Source organism: Dinoponera quadriceps, unplaced genomic scaffold (assembly GCF_001313825.1).
Source record: "Dinoponera quadriceps isolate SergipeBrazil2010 unplaced genomic scaffold, ASM131382v1 scaffold365, whole genome shotgun sequence".
Taxonomy (NCBI): Eukaryota; Metazoa; Arthropoda; class Insecta; order Hymenoptera; family Formicidae; genus Dinoponera; species Dinoponera quadriceps.
In genome coordinates this window covers 370,172-396,233 of record NW_014554573.1, presented here as the reverse complement: position 1 = coordinate 396,233, position 26,062 = coordinate 370,172, and the positions used below count along the sequence as shown (strand labels likewise).

Below are 26,062 nucleotides of genomic sequence, written 5' to 3'. Positions count from 1 at the left end.
AAAAAGCACCCGATGTGGGAATCGTATACATTCGGCCAGTACCAGAGAGACTGGCGAGGTACCAACTTTGTACTGAAATACGGATTTCACGTTACGATACTAATGCCTAAAATAAGATAGTGGGAAATATCATTAATGTGGAGCTTAAATAGTTCAGGTTGCTTGTCAAGCGGAACACCCGATCTCAGCCGACTCTATTTCGCTCCGATAATTTTCACCTCATGCGATATTAAATATGAACATCTGCAGGTATAAACAAGCACCCCCTGCCCAACATATTGCAACATTTCCTTTATAGTGCATACAGCGCGTGGTTTTTACGTAGAAAACGTAAACGCGCAAAATAACGACGCGACCTCGTTGTTACTCACGTTGTATAAATTAATCGTTCTCGCTGTACAGTGCCATCCGACGATGACCTGGCGTGCCGAAAATCGTGCACATTTACGGCGCAGCTAACATCGTTTAAAGCGGGTGTGCAGTTAAAGGACGACACGTTCTGCGCATTGTGCATCTCGCCAAGAACGACGTATACATATGTAGATAGACGATTGTAATGGATAATACACAGAGAAATTCGATATCACCGTTCTGATCAAACGTATCCCATTTTCCGAATTCTGAGGCTTTACGATCGTTACGCGTGTCGGGATACATACGTCATGCGGCAAATACCACAAACAGCCACAAGTCTCATAAACCTAGCATATTGGGAAAACTGACGAAGCCTATCTTATTCCGAAATAAAAATACTGGCGCTTGATGCGCCAGAAAATACTCGGGGATTTATTGTGGAAGGTCCGATTGCTTTTGTCGGCGGGAGAAAGTAATTCCCTCGAAGAAAATGTATTTTTAGAAACGGCGACGTATATTTCACATCGATGATGCGAGTGACGTAACTAATAACCGAGTGCCCGCTCAGAAACCGGATGTGGAAAACGTGGAATTCTTCGCAATAGAAAATCGCCGAATTCTTCGGCGGGAAAGTAGAAAGTGAGAAAGAGAGAGATGGAAAACGGAAAGATGATATCTGTCTAATGGTTGAAAAATTTATCACCGCTCTCTGATCCGGAAACAGTTCGATAGGAAAACAGTCAGCAAAAGATGGTATCGGTCCGGCGAGTTCTCGCAGTGTGCGAAAATAAATGATTACCCAGCCAAGAATCTTTCCTCGCGAAATCATTTCGATCGGATAAATCCTAGATTATTCATTTTCATTCGAGAGTTATTTTTTTGTAATTACATATAACGGGAACTAATAGCAGATATCGTATGATTTGTGGCGCAGCGACCGCAGGCGGCGGCAAAGAAACGCGAAAAGATCGATCGAACGTACGGCCATAAATCTAACCGCTTCTCTTTTAATTAGTCCACCGCATATCTGAAAGCCACTCTCATGTTGAACGTTACCCGTACAGTAAATAACGATCACAGGGCGTTGGCTGAAGAGCAACGTTGGCTGAAATTTCAAGCGCGACGCGCGTAGGAACGCGGAGAAGAGGACGGGACTACCTAGAGAAACGGTATTCATAATTGACGAACCGCTCAAGCGAAAAGAGCCAAAATTGGGTCAAGCACAGCTCTATCATCCCGAGAATAAATGTACACAGTCCTGGGAAAGAACGACCAATCGGAAGTGCTGAGATTTTAATGAAGGGAGCTTAAGCTTCACACCAGGAGTAAGAGAGAGAGAGAGAGAGAGAGAAAGAAAAAGAGATCGCTCAACTGTACTTTATATCGCGGTAATTTTAAAGTGTCCGTAACGGCGAGATGTTTTCTCTGCCCGATAAAGGATACGGATCCCGAGCGTGGGATCTGAAGGAGACGAGCTCTCCTTTGAGCCGCGTAAACCGATGGAAAATCCCCCGTGTGTGTTAGTATCTCGTTTGATCCTACTTTTCGGTTCACGTCCGATGAGTGTTCCGCGCGCCTCTTATTATGAATTAGGCCGGATCTGTTTCCCCAATCGAAATTTTCGTTTCGCATTAACCCTGGAAATTCCGCTGAATTTGAAGGCTTAATGAGAATTCCTCTCATATAACACTATACACACTATTATCTTACTTTGATGCTGCAAATAATTATTTACTGCGATCTCCGTCGTAATTGAATTAAAGGAGGACTTATTCAGAATTAATTAATATTAAAACGAACTCGATATACGATGCGCTATTTTATATTGGTTTCTAATTGTAACAAGCAATGTATAATAATGTAATTTACTTATTTGCACATTCATCACGTACGATAAGCAAATATCAATTAATATGGATAAATAATGAAATTAATAGAGAAACAAAGCAAGAAATTCTCTTCTCTCGTAATCTCTTTGTTATTGTTCTTTATTGGCCTTGGATATTATTTTTTTTTTATTCGCGGATATATCACTTTATTTCCATAGAATTTGAAGATCAAACGAGATGAAAAGGAAGAAGCTATAAGGCTAACAGTTAAATGTCTAATAATGCTATATAACAATTGAGAATTAAATTCGAATTCAGTACAGTAACAAAGGGTAAACAGAATTGGAAATAAAGCTTTGGCAGATTTAAAGTGGGAGTTGCGGCCCGAGGAGCATTATTAAACTCACACAAGCCAGCAGTTGCGAGATTTACACTAGATTCTGTAAAGCCGGCATTCATAATTGTATATTATTAACGATTTTTTATTTAAAGCATAATTAATTATAGGCTCGTAATTGTGGACCGTTAATCGGCTATGGAATCAATATTCATTGTTACATGAAATAAGCAAACATACAGGTTGGCCAATAATAAAAAATTCATGAAATTATATTTATAAATCGAAAGATTACAGACTATAAATGTCGGCTTAAATTTCAACTCGAGTATCGCGAAAAAATTGGAAATCTATAATAATAAATGATTTGTCAAATCTGGAAATATATGACGTATCGCTGCCCACGTCTCGACATCCTGTTCTCCATCCTGGCTTTCCGATATAGCACTTCGCTTCCGGCTACTCCGTCAAGGCACTGACAGGCATTCGCGTAGATATAATTTGATCAAAGATACGTGTTTTAACAAACATGATACTGACGAGAAAAATGAAAGAAAGAGAAAGAGAGAACGACAAAATAATTTTAATTACACGTGGGGAAAGATAATTAACGCACTGATATACATGCTCTGTGATATACGGATCGCCCACCAGCTCGACACGTAATGGAAACACTCGGAAAAATGCGTGACACAGAAAAACAGGTGCGACCACTTTAAAAAGATTGTAAAATGAAATAAGTTTGACAAAAATTTGATGAAACTTGCACTACATATAGATTGAAATATTATCTAACTGCTATTAGAAAAAAGATAGATCATTTAAGAACTGAGATATTTGCAACGAAAGTTGACGCTTTTTATTTTCGTGTTTATAATATTTTGTGTGCATTTCTGCCTCAATTTCGTTTAAGATTACTATTTATTATTTAGGTGGTGAAATAAATGTATAAGAACGTAATTTAATATTATATTATATATTTTGGGAAAGCGTACAATATGTCCCAAACGAAAATTCACGGTCATGTAAATCTAGCATTAAGAGGTACAATGGACACTAAGAAAAAAAACACACGAGATGTCTTCTCCAGCTACTAGTTCAGACCCGTCCAGAAACCGCTGGATCCCGAGGGAAATCACGCAGCGGGTTCGGTCTGGCACACGGAAAAAAAACGTTAGCTTCGATAACTAAATTAGTTGTTACATATGGATACTATAACAGCAATAAAACTAGCAGCGCAAGCAATTTTAATTGCTGCAGCAGTCAACTCTTTTTCGTAAATGTCATTTATGACGGTATAAAATTTTAGGTGTCTACGTATAACAACTAATTTAGTCATTGCAGCTAATATCTTTCTCCGTGCAGGCCCAAAGAAACCACCGTGCTTATGCACTCTGTTGAAAATTTCCACGTGGATTCCCACGGAAATCTGAGAAAACCCACGGGAATACATATAGAATGTTAAAAATCCACATAGGAATTCACATGGATTGTTATCTAAAAGTTGGGTTTTTGGTGCGAATCTCCAGGGACAATTATAGGATTCCATATGGATTTCCTGTATGGATTCTCACTTGGTTTTCTTCGATAAGGCAATGCCGAAGGGAAAACGCACGACACCGATGGACGAGATTGGTAAAAAAAATCGTAACACAATATTCGGCCTAACTACCATCGAAGTAAAGACAATGCTTGACCTGGCCACACACGCTATGGTCAAATATAATGATAACAAAAATGATCTGGGACTCACCGACACGCCAGCACGGTCAATGATGATTCACTGACCTGCACTCTTATCGCGTCGTTGCTCGCCGGTCAATGTTCCCCCTCCTCTTTCAGGTGTGCATACACGCGCTCTTAACATCTCACCGTCCCAGTTGATATTATTGTCATTGGCGCTTGGAAGTCGAAAGGTTAACGCAAAATATACACGAAAATATATTTTATGAAATATGAATCACTTTCCGCGCGCACGCGATTCTGCGAAATCGAAAATTAAAAGCTTAAAGATTTGTTATTATCAAATCACACTAAGAACTGTTTAAATTGTTATTATATCATTGTTTTGGTAAAACGCGAAGCGTAAGATAATCACGCTATCGATATATTTACATACCATTTTTGCAATGTTATAAAGTAATATGTTAATATTAATATTACGAAATATACGGAGAACGTTATAAATATACGATGAAATCACGTAACAGCTTTCTCAAGCGCGTCTCTCGCCAATTGAAGGTCACGCGACCTCGGGAAGGATGATACACGTAGGTACGTGACGAACGAGCGATCATAACAGACCTTGACGGTAGAGCAGACGGATCGGGACACGTCACGTGTGATTTTCGATTTTTCGAATTTGATCAGAACGTCCGATGAAAACGTGACCGGTTATCTCGCATACGTCATCATCGTACTGAGATTCTTTCAATTAATAGCAATATCCCAGAACCTTAAGAGTGAATATCACTTTTCATTTTTATCTGTTTAAAAAAGAAATTTACAATTTCGAGGATCGGTTTTCTCGGTATCGATGATACCTAATAATATATAAATGATCAAGAAGTATACATTTAGTTTCAGATATGTCAGAGCTTGCAGCTACATGTTGGGTGCGGTTTCCGGGAGTGTAGTTTCAGATGCAGAGCTACGCAGCCAGTTTATAGCGACGGTTTCATCAGTGGATCCGGATGACTGGACGCCGCTGGATACTAGTGCGCTGTGGTAAGCGTACAATTTGAGTGTTTGCAAAGTGTCATATCACGTAGTGCATGTACACAAATGTAAATCGCATTGATCTTCGGTGACAAAAAGTCAGAGCGAGTAGAGACTGTCATTATTTAAGACCACCTGATTAGGATAATTCATAAACTGAATTTAAAGTAAATATTGCAACGAGATATTCCGCGACGCTTAATTCAAGTCGATATTAGCCGATTTTATTTGCTTGTAACTTAGAAATTGTGCTGACCTTACAAGTTTCGGAATGCGCTCTTAAATCGTTACGCGATGGTTTTGGAATATCCTGGTATCATAAAACATTAATAACGTGATTATTTTACGCTTCGCGTTTAAAAATACAATTTTCTGCCGTGTAATCGGAACAAATCTCTCTCTAATCTCTCGTATTAAAATTAAAACTATTAAAATAACCTTTCTCTCACCAGATATTATATATTTTTCATAAATTTTAATATTTTTAAATAAATATTAGTTTCGCTAAATATCACTGCGCAGAGGGATTCTGTGTTTTGATAACTTGTGGTTATTTAAAAAAAGATTCAGAGATTAATAGCGCTCGCGCTTGTAGCGTCGGGTAAATGTTAAAAATTCAAATACTCTGTAACGCAGAACTTTCTATCAGAGATGTATCAAAACGTATAACAGAGACCGCGTTATCTTTTTTATGTATCGTATTTGAACAAATTTTATTGTAACACTTTGATATTATAAAGATAATGAATGAATAAATATAGAGAGATATGAATGAAATAAAGAAATGAAAATGACTTCGTACGAACACGACTGTTGCTAATAAATTATCTAAATATTTCTGATAAGTAAAAAAAGCGAGGGATAACAATTTTTGATGAAAATTTCGCGTAAATCTGTGATATATCATTCGAGAATATATCGCTAGCAATATAAGGCGAAAATCCTTACTTTGTTTTGAATATTCACACATATTGATCGCGAAATTAATTAGTGAGCTTCCGAAGGCGTCAGCGCCAAAATAAAGCAAATTATTTATGTAGTGCTCACACCGCATAATATATCACGCAATAAATATACTAGTAGCCACAACCTATTTATTATTTTGCATAAACACTCTGTATGGATTTTCGCATTATCTCCCGATTTAATGTAATTATAGCAATAAATGATTGCTTGTGTACGTACAAGTACGTAAACTCTAGTGTCTTTTGTTTAATGAAGCTCGAAAATGAGTTCGACTTTATGGATAAACGCATAATCGGCTTAATTAATGCAGTCGGAGGAAGGGAAAGCAGCAGCTTCATAAAACAGGTACACTAAAGGCTTTCGTGAAACCTTAACGTTTATTAAACTAAAATTCATTAGTCTTTTTAATTGTTTCCGTCATGTCAGAATATGATATAATATGATATAACATGATATAATACAATATGTCAGGCCGTGTTAAAATGACAGATTAGTCGAATTCAACAGTCATAAAGTATTCACATATTCAGACACGATGTGAACGATTAAAGAGATTAATGATCATTTGGTCGAATAAGCGTTAAAGATTTATTGAAACTCAATGCACCTACAATTCTTTCTACCGTGAGACAAAGGAAGAGTGAAAAATTACACACAAATATTCTTTCGGTTTTAGTTTCTCAAGGTTCTATAGTATAACGCCTTACATTTGTCGAGGTACCCGTATAATTCTTCCCGTTGATCCGCAACTTGAAAAACCTTGATTTCTTCACCTTTCGATTCCTCGGATTTCGTGGACCAGATGAAAAATCTACACGTTTCTCTATATCTTTGAACCTGCCCTCTATAACTCTAAAGGGAAAATCCATCTATGGCTGGCGATCTAACGAAAATATTGCCGATTTCTAGCGCATTGTTCACTTCGCGTAGATTCCCGAATCCGTTGTGACTTATCCTTCTTAATGGTGATTTGTCATGTTCCGCGGAGCCGAAACACTGATTGGTGCTCGCGCACAGGGGATGTAAGCCGCGGAGGCTTACCCGTGAGAAAAAATCGTGTCGTTAAGCTTCGCTGATGCCGATCTATGCTAGACAGGGTGCCTGCGTATCTTACAAGAAATAACGAGAGAAGCCGTTAGAATAGAAACGATAGTCCAAGCTCAGATCCCTACTTGGCGAAACGACGCGATCTAAGCCTTCGGGCAACGGATTATTTTTTTTATTACGATGTTCGCTGCCCGTTGGGATTTTCTCGTCGAAATTTCGTGCACGATAATATTTAATTATCGCTGATTCCAGCGGTCGTGGTGGTACTTTTTAAAATTAGTTTCTTATACCCTAATGTTCCATTCATTTGAATTATCTCATTTATTCAGAATTTCAATAAAATGATCGGGACAATTCTTGTCTATCCTCGACGTCTCTTCGTTTCTGCACATATTCTCTCTTCTTTTCTTTCTTTTCATGTAGAGGAGACCGAGGCTAGTTAATTAAAGGGTTAAGTTGATAAATTAATTATTTCTGCGATTTTCTAACAGAATCGAGCAAGCAGATAGTTCAAACATGTCAAAGATGATGATTGTAAAATCCTTACTTGCTCGATTCTAATAACCTGTTAAAAAACAAAAGAAATAATGAATTTTGCCAACTAGTTCCCGTTTCCTTTATTGTCTATTTAATATTTCTCTCGCAACCGAATAATTTTATACGCGAAATGAACTACCCTTATCACACTTTTCACTATCCTTGCCTATATTATCGTCCCATTTAACAATTCGCTTTATACGGGTTTAATTGATCCATACAAAATGATGGCGAGAGGGTAGCGAAGAGCCTTGACCCAAAGGGAAAAAAGTTTATGTCGAGTAGCGCCCGAACAGGAAGAATATTTTATAGGCCCATCCGTGTCCGGTAAATTTTACATGTCGTCCCGTCGACCGCTTGAATAATGCGTAATTTCGAAAGTGAACGCCGCGGGAAGGACGAACGCGTCAATAAATCGCGGCCGATCAGATGCTTCATAGGCAAATCATCTTCCACCGTTTCAGCGCGATAACCTGAAAGCAATTTTATTTGCGACGGTGCTCCGCTATTATCGTCGGACTTTCGACCGGAAATCACGACGTCCTCTTATCGCATCACGCAGCGTTCGCCAGGACTATTACCAGGTTAGACCGCACGTGGCCCGCGAACTTCTGCATAATGCAGCAAATCGCTAACTTCTCCGTTTATACTCTGCTTATACGGCGAGTTGCCTAAAAAGGTCCGGCTAAAAATGAGGTGCTTTGTATGCATAATGAAAACTGCTAAAGAGTGATGTTTATATATAACACTGGCATCGAGAGATTACATTCCGTAATCTCTCATAATTATTCTAATGAATTACTTTGGGTAATAGTTTTATTATTGTTATAACCTTTTTTAAAAAGAGAGGGGTAGAAAGAAATATTACAATAATAAAATAAACTTCTCTATAGAGATTAACGTGAGTGGTATATCTTTTAATTCTCGAAATGCGGGAGAATTTTGAAAAACGTAATTTCGTAATAAAGTTAACATTTTCAGCGAAAATTAACCTCAGAACAATGATTTGAAAAGGAGCAAAATGTCGGGCAGAATTCCTCGGTACTTCGTGCGCCGTAATTTATGCAAATTTTGCACGTAAAATATTCGGACACGCGATAGAGTCCAGTTAACGATCTAGCGCGCTATAAGCGAACGATCTAGCTATACCAAGTGTCTAGTTTGCAACTAATGTAAGTCAATATTCCAAAATGTTGCTGTGGACAATATATTGCATCAGTCTGCATTTGAAATTCATAGGACGCCATTGAAATTCATAGGATGAATCGGGAGGTCGTGACATTGCAACATTATCGAATGATACAAGTAATAGCGATTATAAATTCGTTAAAGATCGATTATAATTTACTCGATATTCATCGTAGAATCATAATAAGTATTGTTAATACAGATTCGTCACAGGAAACACTTCGACGATCGGGCTCGTCTCAGTGTCACAATCACACCGATTGACTATAAATCTTCGAAAACTGCCACTTTTCGAATAAGCAGCTCATAAATATCTACGATGCCGGTGAATGTGTCAATAACGGTCTTACGTAAAAAATTCTAATTTATCGTCTTGAAATATGTAAATGATTCGATCAATAATTTCGGTAAAAGCTGACCTGTGAAAAATACACATGTGCCGCGATCTGCGTTATTTTTGCTGATTTGTTTTACAAATCGGAATCAATATTCAATATTTTCGCGAAATATGCATCTCGTCTGTTTATTCACAGCGCCTCTTGGATACGTAATTAACACTGAGCACGTTACGGACCCAGTAAAATGCAAGTCCGACGAGACGGGTTTCCTCGAGACGTTGCTCGGTATTTACTTTTACAACGTATAAGCGTGGAATCTCGTTGATGTTTAATCTATTCGTATGTTTTCAGACAGAGAAATGCAAATGTCTTCATCAAGCAATCGGCAGTTCGCAATTTTATAGTTGATATTGCGAAAAATTAAATACTTCTTCAGAATTTCATCACTCACATCGGAGCCTCGAAATGTGGTAGTTTTAAAGATAGGAGTCTGTCCGCTGAGAAATTGAACGGAGAAGTAAAGTTTTTCGTAATTATAATGAGCCGCTTTCAGCGAAATGCTATTTATATTGCCGTATTTCTTGGAAAATCGAGGGCTGTAGAGTACACAAAATTCAAGTTTCGTGACTTCCATTATCGTTATTTGTGCCATGCGCAATTAGAGCGAGCGAACGAAGAATTGCCAAATTACGCACGAAATAAGTGTTCTCCGTACAACCCGTGAACGGTCCGTGCGAACGATAATCTGAATCCATTAACTGAATTGACGTAGTCGTTCAGTCGGTGATTAACGAGCGGCGTTTTTGACGTAGGAAATCGATGGCGCACGTTAATATTAGAAATAACCGGCACAGAAACTACTTTGTCATAGTCGCGAGCGCAGTATCGCTTGTTAGATCCCGGAAACAAAAGCGGTCGAATCGCCAAGCTGCATGAAAATACGAAGATGAAGGAGCGACACAGAACGAGATTATAACGAGTGCGGAGTTCGACGCCAAACGTCGTTCGACGTTCTTGTACTTTGAGAACTAGTAATTTGATTGCTCTTACAAGGATCGTTTCGACCTGCTCCCTTGTAGCCGGCGTTTTGTGCTACCGGCTCGAGGGATGCTCCTTCGTTGTCCGTGATAATAACATTTAGCCTTCTCGCTGACGACGCGATGGCCGCTGACTTACGTCAATATGAATAGTGAGAAACGAATGTGGTGATGTACGTAAAATAGGACAATCCAGCGATTTTCAGAACTTACTGCTTGTTTGCGAACAGATCGCTGAACCTGCGAGATAATCGCAATGTTCGTATAAAATTATATATTTCCATCTTCCTGAGGAAATGAGAAAAATAAATGGAAAATAAAGATTCAACACATTTCCAATTTTGCGTTGCAATAACAATATAGGGGGATTAAAACGGCCCTTCGCTGCAACTAGCTATAATTATTTTCCGACGATCAAAGCAATATTCCAGTATTTTCCTTTAATTATTAATTTTGTTTAACGCCGATGAAAATTTCATCAGGATTGATCAAAGTACGCAGGTATGTCGCGGAAATAATATTTACATTTAACGGGCGATTGAAAATGATCTGAAAATATTTCCCATTTCCTTGGAGAATAGACAACGAAGACGTATCTGCGATGTTACTTTATTATAATATTCACATACGAGGTCTGTTCAAAAAGTATTGCGAATTTTGTGTTTTTTCAAAAATTATTTATTTATTCATGAATATCTATTTTGTCTCCTTCAAAGTAATCCTCATCAGATATTATACACTTGTGCCAACGTTTTTTCTAATCCTCGAAGCACTTCAAAAAATCATTTTTTGTGATCTTGTTCAGCTCTTCCTTCGATGCCGTCTTTATCTCCTCAATCGTAGCGTAGCGTCGTCCTTTCATGTGCCTCTTCAGTTTCGGGAGCAAGAAAAAGTCACAGGGGGCCAGGTCTGGGGAATACGGTGGCTGCGGCATCATTAGTGTGTTGTTTTTGGCTAAAAATTCGCGCACAAGCAACGATGTGTGAGCATCGCCGTTTCGCGGCGACCCGTCTCATGCCCAAATCATTAGTAAAAATCGAATGGCACGAGCCAATCGATATGTTTAGGTCCTCAGCAACTTCTCTAACGGTGATTCGACGATTGGCCAATACTATTTTCTTCACTTCATCAATGTTTTCGTCTGTTGTTGACGTGCTCGGGCGTCCGGCACGCTCTTCGTCGTTCACATCTTCTCGGCCCTCTGAGAACATTTTGTACCACCGATAAACGTTGCTTCGGTCCAAGGTAGCTTCACCATATGCCACAGTCAACATTCGGAATGCGTCCGCGCACTTAATTTTGTTAGATTCTTTGATCCATTTTTTGGAATAGGCAAAAATCGAAGACGAGCCAAAACACGTCCAAGCAAAACAGCTGTCAAAGATAAACTGAATATTCAAAATGGCCGAACATGTCGGCATAAGTGAGGGACATGAGTACCAACATAACGCCATAAAAAAATCGAAAATCGAATATACGTAACCCGAGGAAATTCAAAATTTGCGATACTTTTTGAACAGACCTCGTAAACTGTCAAAAATTTCTCTTTGTAAAAATGTCGTTTCATTTAAGTCGTTTTAAGGAGACTTTCTGGTCTATATGATTCAAAAGTGGTTGTTTTATTCGACTTCATTTTTAAGAAATGAGAAGGAAGTCAGCCGTCTCTCTGAGAATATTTAGAATTTTACAAAATTCTTTCATACATTGATTCTAGACATATAAAAACGTTCAGAAAATGTAAGAAAAAGAAAAATCGAATTTTTCATTCCTCTAGACGAGAAGATTTTCTTAATATTTCACTCGAGCTCGCGAGTACTCTCATAGAAACGTGTTTTGTTGCAACTAATTTATCCTTAGCTTTCAGTGGATTCATTATATACGTGTAACTTACAACGAGTCTCTTAATTTACGCTCGAAAGAATTCCCTCGAGAAACTAGTTTGTCGCTATCCAGTTAACCACTATCTTTCCCCGGCGCAGCCAACGCGCGAAGTTCGTCAACGAGTTTGTTAAAATTGTCCGGCGTACTGTCGCCGCAATAGCGGCGATCGATAATATCTAACTCTCCCGACGAATGAATCAACGTTAGCTTCAAGTACCGATGCGATGTCGAACACATGCGCTACGCGATTTACATTTCGCTCCTTTCAATATGAGGCACAGATTTTTCCTCCGTTCTCTTTTTCCATTTTTTTCTTCTTTTTTTTTGATATTAATACTTGTCGTATCAGCTTGGCTTCGAATCGATCGGCCTTCGAATTCAAATATCGTTCCTCAGTTAACTCGACCATTCATTCGACAACTCCCATGTGCCATCGTCCTGCGTGTATTAAAAGGGAGTTATAGCGGGATCTCGCTGTCTATGTAATAATCATAAGTTTTTTTTTCTGTTCTCAATAATCAAAAGCAATAATTTTTATTGAGAGGGCACGAGCGGGAAGCCGACTTCGTCGAAACACGGAGACACGTGTGCAGGAACAACGCCAGTCACGAACTGGCACCGGCCGCACAATTCGCATCGACGCGCAATCAGCTAGTCCGGCGTTGAGCTTTCAATTAACGTCCGTCGGAGATTCTCAGTTCGTACGAATTTCGCCGGCAATTTCGAGGAGCGAAGATGAGTCGCGAACTTTCTGTCGCTTTCTCCCTGTCTCTCACTCTCTTTTTTTCAGTCTCTCACCTATCCGCGGAAATCGGGTCAAACGACGTAGCCGCGACACGTGGCGAGCTCGTCCCGCGACGATAAATCTTCGCGGGGCGTAGTGAATATTCGATTGATGCGAATAAAAATTCCGCGCGACGATACGCGGCTGAATTTGATTAAATGATTCGCGACATGCACTCGTGGCGCGACGGAAGAAGCCCTCCAGGCTAAACACGCATGCTGCGCGACGATTGATAGTAGTCGATGGCCAATCTCAGCGGATTTCAATTCGCGAATCGGAAACATCTTCGCGAGTAATATGCGGACTTCTCTCGGCGGGCAATCGGCCAACTTAACAGTTTCTACCTGACGCACCAGCGCGGCATCAATCATTAGAACCCGGATCGACTGGCTGACGAATTTCCCTTCGGACCGAGCCGACGTGACAGCGCGCCGGCAGACGTCTCCCCCGTGCGCGCCTCCGAAGGTCGTCGAATAACTTAAGGATGGTTTTCCCCGACGACCGCCTCACGAGCAATCTCGCGGCGGGCCAACTTACATAGTGGAAATTGGATGGGGCTAAGTTCGCCCGCTTGCGACATAAGTGCGCATAATGCAATAGCGAGAAGTTATACCATGACGGAACAGGATACTGGCTGACGGCTGAGCTTTGCACAGCCGGAAACCGTTAAGTAGAGACAGATGTTTTTTTTTCCGAATTTTTCAACAGCGTGCTAGACGCGTAGTTAGGTACCGTGAAATATTAATACGGCCCAATCTCGCCACGCGCTCGACGATATAAAATGTTTCGTAAAACACAGAGAGATCCCCCCCACAAGCGTGAGATCAAATAATTATGCCGTGGAACCGCTTCCGAATCGAAAAGCGAAAAAAAAAGAAAGAAGAGGGATATTTCCTGTAATATTTTGCGTCGTTTCGCGTTTCGAGAACGTCGCGACATGAGCACGGAATGAGAATAATAACATTCCCTGCATTATTGCGGAACATAATATTATTCATGGAATAATATATTTTTTGTATTATAATATTTTTCCCGGAGGAAAAAAATTGCACGACCCGATACTCATCCATCCGAGGCGAAAAATAAACGGCCGACGCAATGAGTACGTCAAATAAGCAGCGCGCGCGCGCAAATTCGTTACCTTCGGTCGCTTTATTTTCCCAGGGCGAATTTGTCTCCGGGCGACGGGATCGATGGAGACATTCCCTCATATGGAAAACACGTATGTGCGAAGAGGAAGGGAAAACAATGAAGAGAGAGAAAGAATTGCGTTCACTCGACGGCCTCCACGTGCGAACGATGATCATTCGACGTTCACATGAACTTCAGTGCGGGGAAAATAGCGCTTCGTGAAGGTGAGGTTACACAAAGAGGCAGCGAACCCTCCGCGCGCGCAAGACGCGCATTCCTTTATAGCACATACACACCATTAAGGTAGCGAACCCTCGATTCTTACGCGGCGTATCGATCGATAAGCCGCAAAAGCGAACGCAGAATTTTCGAATTAATTATATCCGGCCACTGATAACAACGTTTCGATGGAAAAAAGAGAGATAGGTGCACATTCCTTTATCTCTCGTTTAGACGGCGTACGCTGTTACGAACAATCGATCACGAAGAGTCGGGTCACGAGATATTTATGTCTTCGCCTTTTCTAGTGTTCACACACATACACACATAAACACACTTTTTCTCCCTTTCTCTTTCTTTCACTCTTTCTCGCACCTCGCCTTTTCTTCTCTCTTTCCAGTTTACGCTTTCTCAATCGAGCAGTAAAAGCTAAGAACAATTTCGTGCGAAAAAGGTGCGAACCCTCGTAGCGTATTCTTCAAAGAGTTGATTTCCAGACATTTTGTTAGGATTTTCACGTTTCGTCGAATCAGCAAAAAACTGTTTCCCTCCCTGATCTTGGCGATGAGACCGTATGCGAAAAAATTGCGCGCAAAGTTATACACGTAGGATCAGAAACCGCTTTTCACGGGGAAACGTATTCTCCTACGGAGCCCGAGGATTCCGCGTCGAAGGTGTCACTTTACAGTTATGATTAATGTCAGAACGTATCAAAGAGGTCCGCTCGCATCTAGCGGTGTGTCAACTTTCCGCTCGAACGAAACGAGGAAAAGAAGCGCTCCTCGGTGCCAACGTCACTTTGCACCGTTGTATGACTCGTCATAAGGTGCTATTTCACGTTTGCTTCGGGGAAGCACGGAAATGTCGGCGTTTTTAACCAAGAAATTCCCCTTCACATACACGTGCACTTATAAATATATACACACACACACACATGGGACATGAACGAAATAAAAATAGATTGTACGTTAAAGGTACATTACATATACAGCGGGTAATAGGTAGCAATTATTTTATAATCCTTTAGCCTCCAACTTGCTAAGCGGCCTACTTCAACATCGATACGATGTCCAATTACGGCACGTTAAGAAGTAAGTTTCAGAAACTAATATAATAAAGATGATCTTCGATATATCTAATTTAATAATCCCCTGATAACTGTATTAACTGACGTTAATAATAATAGTGGAATAATAATAGAGGAAAAGTACCAAAACCGATATACTCTTGATATTTCTCTCTCTTTAGAAAATTGTCAAACACATACAAACACACATATAAAGTAAAAACTGAAATTATATTATTTTGTACGTTTATTATAAGTTCTTATCTTATTATATTATCTTTATTCTTATTACATTATCTTTGATCTTACATATTTTATAAAACTTTAAAAATTTTACAACGTGTATTGCTTCTTTATTATGTGAAAAGGGAACTTCTAACTTCTTCTCTCCGACCATCTTAAACGAATAAACAAGAAAAACAGGGGAAAATCAATCACCGGTAGCTTCAACTATGTTCTGTGAAATATTTCACAGCAAAGTTCAGGTATGCAAGGCCAGTAAAGTTAAGTATGTCAGTCTACAGAACAATCTAACCCTAACTTATCTTGCGTAGTTCATTGACAGAAGATAGAGATCGACACAAAATCCAAAGTAACTTAAAAAATTCAAAACTCATAAAATGGCACTGTGAGATAAATTATTTCCTGCTGATTTGTAACTGTAATTTTCACAGGAAGATAGCTCAATAAAAATTTCAGAACAACGAAAAGTCAGGCGACGCTAATAACATAATCGGATGCAAACACAAACTTCAGCTTCAACTATTGGATACAACACACACATGAACAAAGTTCACTGTTCGTGTTCTGTCTGACAGAGTTCAATATTTTACAGCCGAGAAATACGAGTATGTCGGTTTACTATATCCATGTCAACTTGGATGCTTTTCCTCTAATAACGGCAATGCCAAACAATAACGATAATAACGATACATGGCAATAATACGAAAGCAATCTGCAGTATTCTCGTGCTGCCTCGCGGCGGATTATATTTACCTCTGTGCTACCTGCGGAAAGAATTCCGCGCACTTTATTCCATTAATCTCGCGCGGCTCGCTCGACGCGCACACACGACGGGTAAACAGCTGCAGATCAAAAACTTGCAATCGAGCTAACGGCTATAATAATACGACACAGTTTCCTGGTGCGATCTCGTTACAAGCAGTCGTAAAAACGATCCCCGGCCGCGGAACAATGAATGTATAACGATCGCAACAACTGATTTATCTGCACGAAAGTAATGGTCTCGACATAACTGATTAATAGTCCGCTCGTATAATCTCGCACGCGCATCCCTTTTACAAGGGGTTCTACCTTGTAGCGACGACCTACACAGGCAGCTTAACAAAGTTCGGCCAAACTTCGCGAGCACGTCCTCGCGCGCTGAGAAGAGGAAACTTACGTAACCACGAATCCGATAATGTCTCGCTTTATTCCGAGTTGTAAAATTTTAAATATAATCATCATCCTCGTTGTTGTTATCGCGATTATTATCGTTATTCGAGATTTGCACTTGCAATAAAAATTGCGTCGCTGCGTCTCACGTGATCTTCCTCGTGTCTGTAGGTGCGACGAGGTGCTTCTTACGCAACAAACTTCGCATCGTCGCTTTTCCGCGCTAAACATATATACGTTATAACTCAGAATGGAAACGCGTCTCCCGACCTGAATCTTTTTCATCCTCCGCGTGTGCGGAATACGCTCGCCCGAAGTAGATAGAATAGTTCCCCGGCCGCGGAAATCTTTGTCGGAAAATAGTCCGCCCCCTCTCTCTTTCTCCTTCCAATAAGTAGAAATTAGAGAAGCAATTATGAAATCTGTTTCGCCGTTACGCTTCTACGTTCTACTCGAATGGCGAACTTACGTAAATAAAATCCGCGCTTATGTATCTATCGGTCTCAAGTAAGTATCGCGTAACCTGCGCGCTCTTAATGGGTGCCTCTAAGCCTCTTACCGATAAAATACCACTTTCCTCTGAATCGTTTACAGACGCGACGAAGATATAGATACGGCATGCGATAGAAGGATTATGTTCGCATTATGTCCCGTGTTTTATAGCACGCGTTGTTGTCGTGCGCATAATGAATGTAAGAGCGGGTGACCATGATGAACTTATTGTCGCATGCTCTTAACCTATTTCATTTCTCTCTCCCTCTCTTTCTATATTATACATTCAACGGCTAATACCTCGCGATAGAAACCGAACTCGGTAGCATGTAATTAACAGCGGTAAATGCGCGCGCGCAAGGAGTTCGCCCAAGTTCGCCGGCGAATCTTCGCGTATGTAAATCGCCTTTTCGTAATCCGCGAGCACTGTTCAGCTGCTACTGTGTGAGAAGCAGCACGATCGAGCGCACGCGAAAATTGTTGTTCCTCCCCGATTTTCCCTCGCCAACGAAATTACACTAGAGGAATCGCGCTTTCTACCGAAGGGGATTTCAATGCGACAACGTACTCTCTCGAATCGAATCGGTGAAACTGTTATTGATTGGATCATAGTAAAACAGAATTTCACACCGATAATCAGTGGGTGTTTGCTAATTATTAGTGAAAACACTTCCATTTAGCTCTTCTGTCTTTATACTTTAGATTTTGGTTAGTAATAAATTCATAGCAAATCGCTGTTATTCGTCTTGTAGCACGTAGGGGAAAAAGGGAGAGTTAGATGACGACCTTAAGGTTTGCCGATTTTTCATAGTAAAGTAAAAAACATAGTATTGAGTGCTTCTCAGTGACAATATACTGATCGCACTTTAAAAAAGCGTGGCAGAATACAGTTATAATTAAGAAACGCTAAAGAGCGTACTATGTTAATTAGCGTACTAAATCCCAGTTCTGTTCTCGTTTCGATTAACAGCGGAACTTCGTTCGTGCCTCGGACTGTCGTTCGGGTACGAAATAGTTTCCGCAATACTTCCATGGGCACTTTTGTTTCGCGACACGCCGGGAGAAAGCAGAAGTTTCGAAACAATACACTCGAGTTTTATATGACCCAATGCACAACGGCAGTAATTCATACATCCCGCCGAATGGAATCGAAGGGTTCCGAGCAGAAACCAGATGCGATTCGCGTTCAATGCAGATCCTACGAGTTACGGAATATACTCTGCTTCTTGCGAACTCCAGGACTGACGTTCACGTCAACTTTTAATTTACACGCGTGCGCGCGCGCGAGAGAGAGAAAGAAAGAAAAGGACAAAGTGCAATTGTTTGACTGGCCGACTCTTGACTGGCGTTCTCTTGGATGTCGGTGTATCTTCTTCGTGGCGTCCAAATGCCTGAAAAATGTATGAGTCGTAACAAAAGCAGTCGATACAATTACCATATCTCGAAGAGAATTCTGAAACGGGCGGCTGCGACACGTGAGAAAATCGACCATTTACCGTGTATATATACAAACTGGCATAATGTAACACAGTACAGATCCATAGCACGATGCAAGTAGCCTTAATGCAGCCCGGGTTATTCGTAACAATGGGACAATGGTACACACACCTCTCTTGAACAGGCTTCCTTACGGACAGACTTTGCGGACATCAAAAGACAAATCCTAGATAAAGCGACGCCGCGGGATAAATCATCCTAGGAACCTGGAATTGTCCTTGCGATTCACCTCTCCTAGGATTTATATCTTCTAATGTCGCTCTTACATGTCCCGGGAAAGAGCATAATGCGCTCGGTAAATTATATATTATTTGTCCCCGTGTGTGCATCTGTCTGAGTGCACCTAGAGAAGCGGGACACGTGCGCTATTTCAAATACCATTACGATCGGAAGTAACCAACAATACCAGAGATATTAAAGATAATATTTACGAGAAGACAAAGAGAGAGAGAGAAAGAGAGAGAGACTGGGGAACGCGACGTGCACTATGTGCGTTAAGCACATAACGGAGCACGTTAAAAAGAATCCCCGAGGCGAAGAATATTTCTTCTCGATTTTTCGACCGAATTCTTAAATGGTCGATACAGAGTCACTCATATGGAGAGAATAAAAATTTCATCGCGGCACGTTTCCTCGTTCCTCGGCGCTACAGGAAAATAAGCTGAGCGATCCCCAAAGGGTTCCTCGTGTATGCGTAAGCTTACACATTCACCACATACATAGGCGAAATACCTCTGTACGCAGGTACACTCGCTCGCTAGCGTAGCAAGTATTCCGAGAACTTTAGTGAGCACAGGTCGACGTAGAGACTGCCCGAGGGTATATTGCGACAGAACGCTACATTGTGACGAAATTTAATAAATGCTTGTGTGATCGCCCTTTATGTAGTATCGTGGAAATTTGCCACATGAAAAGCTTAATTATTTCATACACGTGAATAGTAATCGCAATCGTTTTGCAGTGTAATCGATTCAGAGCGTGAATAAAACAACGCGTTTGGAAAGGTAATAGGTTTTTATATAACGGGTCAGTCGAACAGTTCGATTTGTCTTTTTGAGTGAAATTTCACTTGTATTGAGGTTCGATGAAAACAAATTATTCGCCGATGAATCAATTATCGTTTTTATTTATAATTTTTCATCAACGTTCCGACAATATTCCCATTGGGTTATTCATATTGAAAAAAAGAAGTGCTATTGTTCAAATAATATTTATTTGATTCAAGTAAAATGGTTATTCCATTAATCCTAAACAAATATTACACTAGAAATAGAAATATATTTGACTATATATAGTATATTTCCTTCATATAAATAGATTGATAATTTGCTTGCATGTGTTAAAACAATTACGGCAAATATAATATTCATAATATTGAGAATATCAGAAATTTTATTTCTAGAAAATATTCACTCTCTCTCTCTCTCTCTCTCTCTCTGAACGGAAAAATCTAAATTTAAAATCACTGAGTTCCTTCAATGGAAAAAAATATTACATAATTCTAATAAATACTGTCTCAAGTTTAAAATCATTTTATACTTACATTTGATAGTTTATTTACGAATTAAAATATTATTACGTTCGTAAGTATTTACTACAAGCTATTGAAATATATTTAAATTGATTAAAATATTATTTGATTTAAGAAAAATAGGTGGAAAACAAGTAATTACGTTTATTTTTTCTGTGAATATCTCTGTTAGTGAAAATGGTTGGTCTTCTATCGAAGAAGACGGAAAATCGAACCAAAATTTTTGACTGATCTATCTATTGTGACTGAGAGAATAACAAATTATACGTGTGAAGAATCATTATAGGCTGTAATTATGTTGATGAAATTAATACGATAAATAAAATTATCCGAAAGAGAGCGGTGTCCGGTTTCCCTCTCATTCCTTAGTATTTTGCGTCTCTCGCGGGAATGATCCCGTCGAACTTTTGGTCGGCAATGTACGTCGCGACGTTACGTTTTAAGGAAGACGTCTACAACGCAATAGAAGCGAAATTCCTCGCTCGCTCGCTCGTGGAGAAGCTGCGAAGAAAAGAAACGAGCAAAAAACCGGAACCAAGAGAAGACGTCAAAACTTACCGAAGTGTTCCTTCGCATCAAACATAAATAGAGTGGGAGCGATCGATGTTTTAAAAAGTACGAAAGAAACGACGGAGAACCGTGACACAAAGTGGCTTTTCGAAGAAAAATATGCAAAGGACGGGTCGGGTACCTTTGCGCTGCCGGATTCGCCCTTCCGCTGTGTGAAAACGCATGAAGAAAACGCATGAAGAAACCGTTTTCGGTTAGTTAACTCTTACCGGGGCTTTGAAGTCGCGTCACAAATATCTTTCGCGTATTCGCCGGATCGATATTTTTTAACCTACGATACAATCTCCTGCGCACTTATGGGCCCCCCGCCTACCACCGGTTTAATTATTACGCTATTAGAATACTGTCACGAAAGTGGTCGGATCATGAAAAACGCGAGCCCGGCTTTAAGCACGGTAAAATCCGGACGGAAGAAACGAGCCACGCGACGGCGGCGTTATTATCTCGCGGTGACATAAAGCGCCCTTTTCCGCGGAGGACTCGGCCGTATAATTATTCTTAATTACGTCAGCGCACAGGCACACGCGTGCACGCGTGTGTGCTCGAAATTGCCCTTTAAGCCGCCCTCAAAGGGTCCTTTAGATCGTCCGACTGCTCGAATCGCACTTTTTGCTTCGGATTTCGCGAGTAAAATCTAATTTTGAAGAATAGTGTCTGTGCGTGTGCGCCTGTATGTGGATATGTGTATATGATGAAATCCGACATTAAACATGAGATAATAGCGGCACAGGACAAATCTCGCGATCGGTTTTGCCCGAGGGATAAAATCGCGACACGTAAAAGGGACGATCTCCCACGCGAGAGTAAACGAAGAGTGCTGAATAAAAAATCGTGATGCGCGCGAAAAAGAGGTACGAAGGAGACACGAAGAAAGCGCTTTTCCGGCACACAACTTCTATCACTTGTTTATAGGGTATCCTCGATAAGTTTACAAATATATCTAGCACGGAAACGATCGGTAATTTGAAGTCACAGCAGGTCTTTCCGTACGATGTTGCATACATATCCGCAAGAACTTCGCAAGTTCGCGTGGAAATAAGCGAGCGGTAAGGTTTATATTTGATAATAAGCCTCCTTCTCGTACGTCCCCCTTTAATTAAGCCACCGCTCCGGGGGATGGTTCGCTTACGGACGATAACGTGCATGTGACATTATAAGTTTCGCTCGTTCCGAAAGGTTACTCGTCTCGCGTCGCGTATCCACCAAACGTCGTTAAAATGTTTTAATAACAGTTTTTCGTTCATTTCGACGCTGCTGAACACGTGTAACGACGTCGTATTATGGGGCGTGGACTCGTTTTTCTTATCCTCGAGCGAATACTACTTCGAGATACGTCACATCGAGATCCGAATGTACGGTCTCACAATCCATAAGGGACGCGTTCCAGAAAACAAACTGCATGCATTCGCGTTTTCTCATTTGCATAGCCGCATTTTTCATCAGAAAGGTCGGGTTTCGTTGAAAAAAGGAAGGAAAAACAACACGCGTGTAAACGTCCGCAAAAAAGGGGGGAGATGGAAAATCAATAACGGAGCGACTATCGAGCGGGTGAAATTTTAGCGGTGGAAATTCGTGCAGCCCGTGCAGCAACTTTTCTCATTTTCGTCAACAGCTCTGTACGGTACACGTACCGTATGTGCGTATGTGGTCGAAGCCAATGATTGAAGGCTAACCCACGGCGCGGACTCGGCCGCCGTATTCAACGATTTTGCATGACGCGAAATGTACTTGAGATGACTAACTCTCACCGGCCAGAGATTTCTAAGGCAACGGAAATACGTGTTTCTCGTCGTATCTGGCTCGATCGATCAAACTGAAAGGCGAAGCCAAAGGCATAAGTACGAATCGTGGAAAAGCGATTGTGATATAGGTCCGAAGTGCGAGGACGTCAATACCAATATTATCTCAATTCGATGTGCTTAAAATGAGAAAAGTGGAGCGTAACTGGCGCAAAGTGGTATAAATCATTAAAAACGTTCTTTCTCTCTCTCTCTCTCTCTCTCCACGCGGGACAATCAACAAAACCGGCAGTCATCGTGTATTCATCGCTCTTTTTGCATTAAGAGAATTTGAGACAGCGCACAATGATACGTTGTTGACACAAAAATCTTACAGGCAAGGCGCCTGTACCGTCTTTATTCCTGTGGGAAAGCGTAAGTTTGATCGATTGACCGCATAGTACTCGTATAATTATTGAACACCGTGGAGTTACGGTCGATTAATGGAGTTCTAGCCGATTAATAGGGTTTCAGCCATAATTCTACAATACGGCTCCCACCGCCGTAAATCTCCTCAATAATTCAGAATTCAGAGCAAACCCATACAATTAGATCGCATTAATTACTTAAGGAACCGAGCACGATGTGGCGCGACGCAGACTGGACGATTAAATCGCGCGTGGTGAAAGGAATTTAAATTTGTCCACCGGCCGAAGTTGAATAATCAAGATCGCGTTATACGCACAGCTGGCCAAAACTTCAGCCTTATTTATTTCATCGCGATAAGCTCCTTTAGTGTGCCTTTCGCTGAAGCATACCGAAAGAAATAAGAATTACAGACGAAAGTTCCTAACATTCATAGCGCGCGAAAGAGAGGGAGAGAGAGATAGGGAGAGCTGTATGCGCGCCGTACTATAAAACAGATTTGTATCGAACTTCCATCATCGTAATGGATATAAATCGGCAAAAGATCGTCCGATTTTCCGAGCGACTCGAATTCACGACGACGACTTTCTTCTCTTTTCTTATCGCGATTCTAATCAATCGAATGTGCCGTTTGAGTGGACAAAGTATACGCAAGTTAAAAAATCGCATTAAGAGTGGCGGGCTCGAGCTAATGCTCCCGATCGGATTCGTTTCCGAAAGGATCCGGATTGATTTCCCGGCCAAATAACGCCCGTGATAAACGGGCGAAAATGTATAGTAATTAACGAGCCATGTCCGTTCGATTTTATTTATTGGTGGAGCGGCGATGCGCCGTATCCGCCCATTGCAATTCTCAACACGGCGGTAGCTCAACACCGGCAGCAAGCCTTCAACGAGGTCGATCGACGGCAAATAGATCGAAAGCGCACGGCCGTTGCGGACTTTGATGTCACGCACAGCTTGAAGTTCAAACAACCGACGAGCACGTATAACAATTATGTATAGCGATTAATTCATTAAAACACAACGCAACGTAAGCGTTATTGTCGCTTATTTAAGTCAAACTCACGAATAAAAATATGTTAATTTCTGAGCTTGTTGTTATGCCGAGAATATCGCTTTTCTGTTTAAACGAGCTAATTGAATTTCGCTCACGTCGGTTTTCATCGGCGAAATAAGCGAATTCCACTCTCACGCTGTCGTTCCTATTATTACTTCACGAATTTGTTACTAATTTTACCCGCGGTTTTTCATCAACCTCTCTTTTTATTCCGTAGCGCCATATGNAGAGAGAGAGAGAGAGAGAGAGAGAGAGAGAGAGAGAGAGAGAGAGAGAGAAGGAGAAGCATGCAGAGAGTAATCGTATAAAAGTTGAAAATTAAACATAACTTTCGAGAGGCGAATAGCTTTTCCCCGCACAGTGAAGCGTATAAATGTAAAATTATTGAAATTGTAAAAGTTGTATGCCATACATCGCGTACGGAATATTTATACCTAAAAAAGTATTAGTTACGTTTTTTTTAGATTTCCTTTGAACGCAAACATTAATACATCTCGTAACCTAAATATAACTTTCCATACTTTATCTTGAATAATTCTCATCCCATCGTCTTTTTAGACTCTCGAGATGAAGAGTTTTAACGAGTTGTGTTTGGAAAAGGAAAGCAATATATTATGTAACGCTCTGTCTCTCTCTCTCTCTCCCTCTCTCTCTCCCTCTAATTTTCTCATTAAGCTTTTGTTGAAATTGTAAATTATTCGGTAAGCGCACGATTACTAGCACCAACATCAACTGTAAAATTACATACGCTGGTAACCGATTAGAATACAGTGGACTGTTGGCAGAAGGCAAACTACCATTATACTCGGGATTATGGTATTTTTATTATTCCGCAAGCTCACGTTCCGACTCAAGTCATGTCCGATATAGCCCCTATTTCGAATTTATGCATTTTCACTTTCATTTATTCTCGACCTCGCACTTACGATTCTATTAAAAACAAGTTTACTTTAATAATAGAATAAAAGGTGGTATTATGGCCCTTGCAGGTATAATGGTACCTCTTAATATCTCCGTTATTAGGTGGCGAATTCCAATGATTACTTGATGATTTTAGTTGAAAATTCTCATCATGATTATCAGTCAAGAGCAAAATCATTATTTTCTCTGTCCAGTGGAGCAAACGAGCTCGCGTTAGTTCTTTAACAAAGAAACGCGAGCAACTAATCACATTGGTCTTTTGAGGAAGAGAATCAACATTAACGACCTTGGTCTTATCGCGACGAGTAAACTGCGCCAAGGTCTCGTGTTGAAGGCACAAGGACTGCAAACTTGATATTCCCGAGGATGCTCCTGCCGAAATTTCGTTTCTCGTGCGACGACAGTTTCCCGGTCGACCTCCTTTTAAATTTATCGACCTCCGATAGCGAACGCCATCCACACATTTTCAACCCGGCCGCGACTCACCCGATAGATCTGCACCGCAATTGCGGCAATTGCGACGACTGCAGCTCGACTCACCCGCGGCAATTAAAAACGCGACAGGAGAAACGCCCATGATCGCGAGACGAAAATTCGATCGCGATAACGGCGTTACAAAATCCTCGTTATGACGACGATAATGAGAACGGCGCATGGGAGCGGAGGTTCGCGATCAAAAGTCTTCTTTGTGCTAAAATCGTCGGCCTTTTGTAATTCAATTACAACATTCAATTTTTTGTGAGGTTTCCTCAATTTTTACAAATTATACGGTTCTCTTTGTAGATCTTCGATATACACGAATCTCTCTAGAAACGTCGATATGAATTTCCTACGAGAGAAAAATCGGTTTTGACCTCATGAATACACCTTCATTATCGTTGCTTTTTCTGAGTTATAGTGTATTTATGATGCATATGAATTAAATATTTCCATTGAATATGAAAATCGGTGCAATGCGTTTTTCGGGTGCTGACATTTCCTCCGTGGAAATTTAAATGAAGGTTGAATTATGGAATCGAA

The 26,062-nt window shown here is 40.6% G+C and overlaps 2 protein-coding genes across 2 annotated transcripts in view; one reads left to right on the top strand and one right to left on the bottom strand.

Moving 5' to 3' along the window:
* Nucleotides 1-26,062, bottom strand: part of LOC106752111 (synaptotagmin-7) — a 157,987-nt gene that overhangs the window by 117,741 nt on the left and 14,184 nt on the right. The window lies entirely within an intron of this gene.
* LOC106752110 (vanin-like protein 1) overlaps nt 5,163-26,062 on the top strand; it is a 45,917-nt gene continuing 25,017 nt past the window's right edge. Inside the window, exon 1 of the mRNA XM_014633531.1 lies at nt 5,163-5,247. Within this exon, the coding sequence (XP_014489017.1) occupies nt 5,214-5,247 (34 nt within the window). The 5' untranslated portion in view covers nt 5,163-5,213. The remainder of the gene's footprint in view (nt 5,248-26,062) is intronic.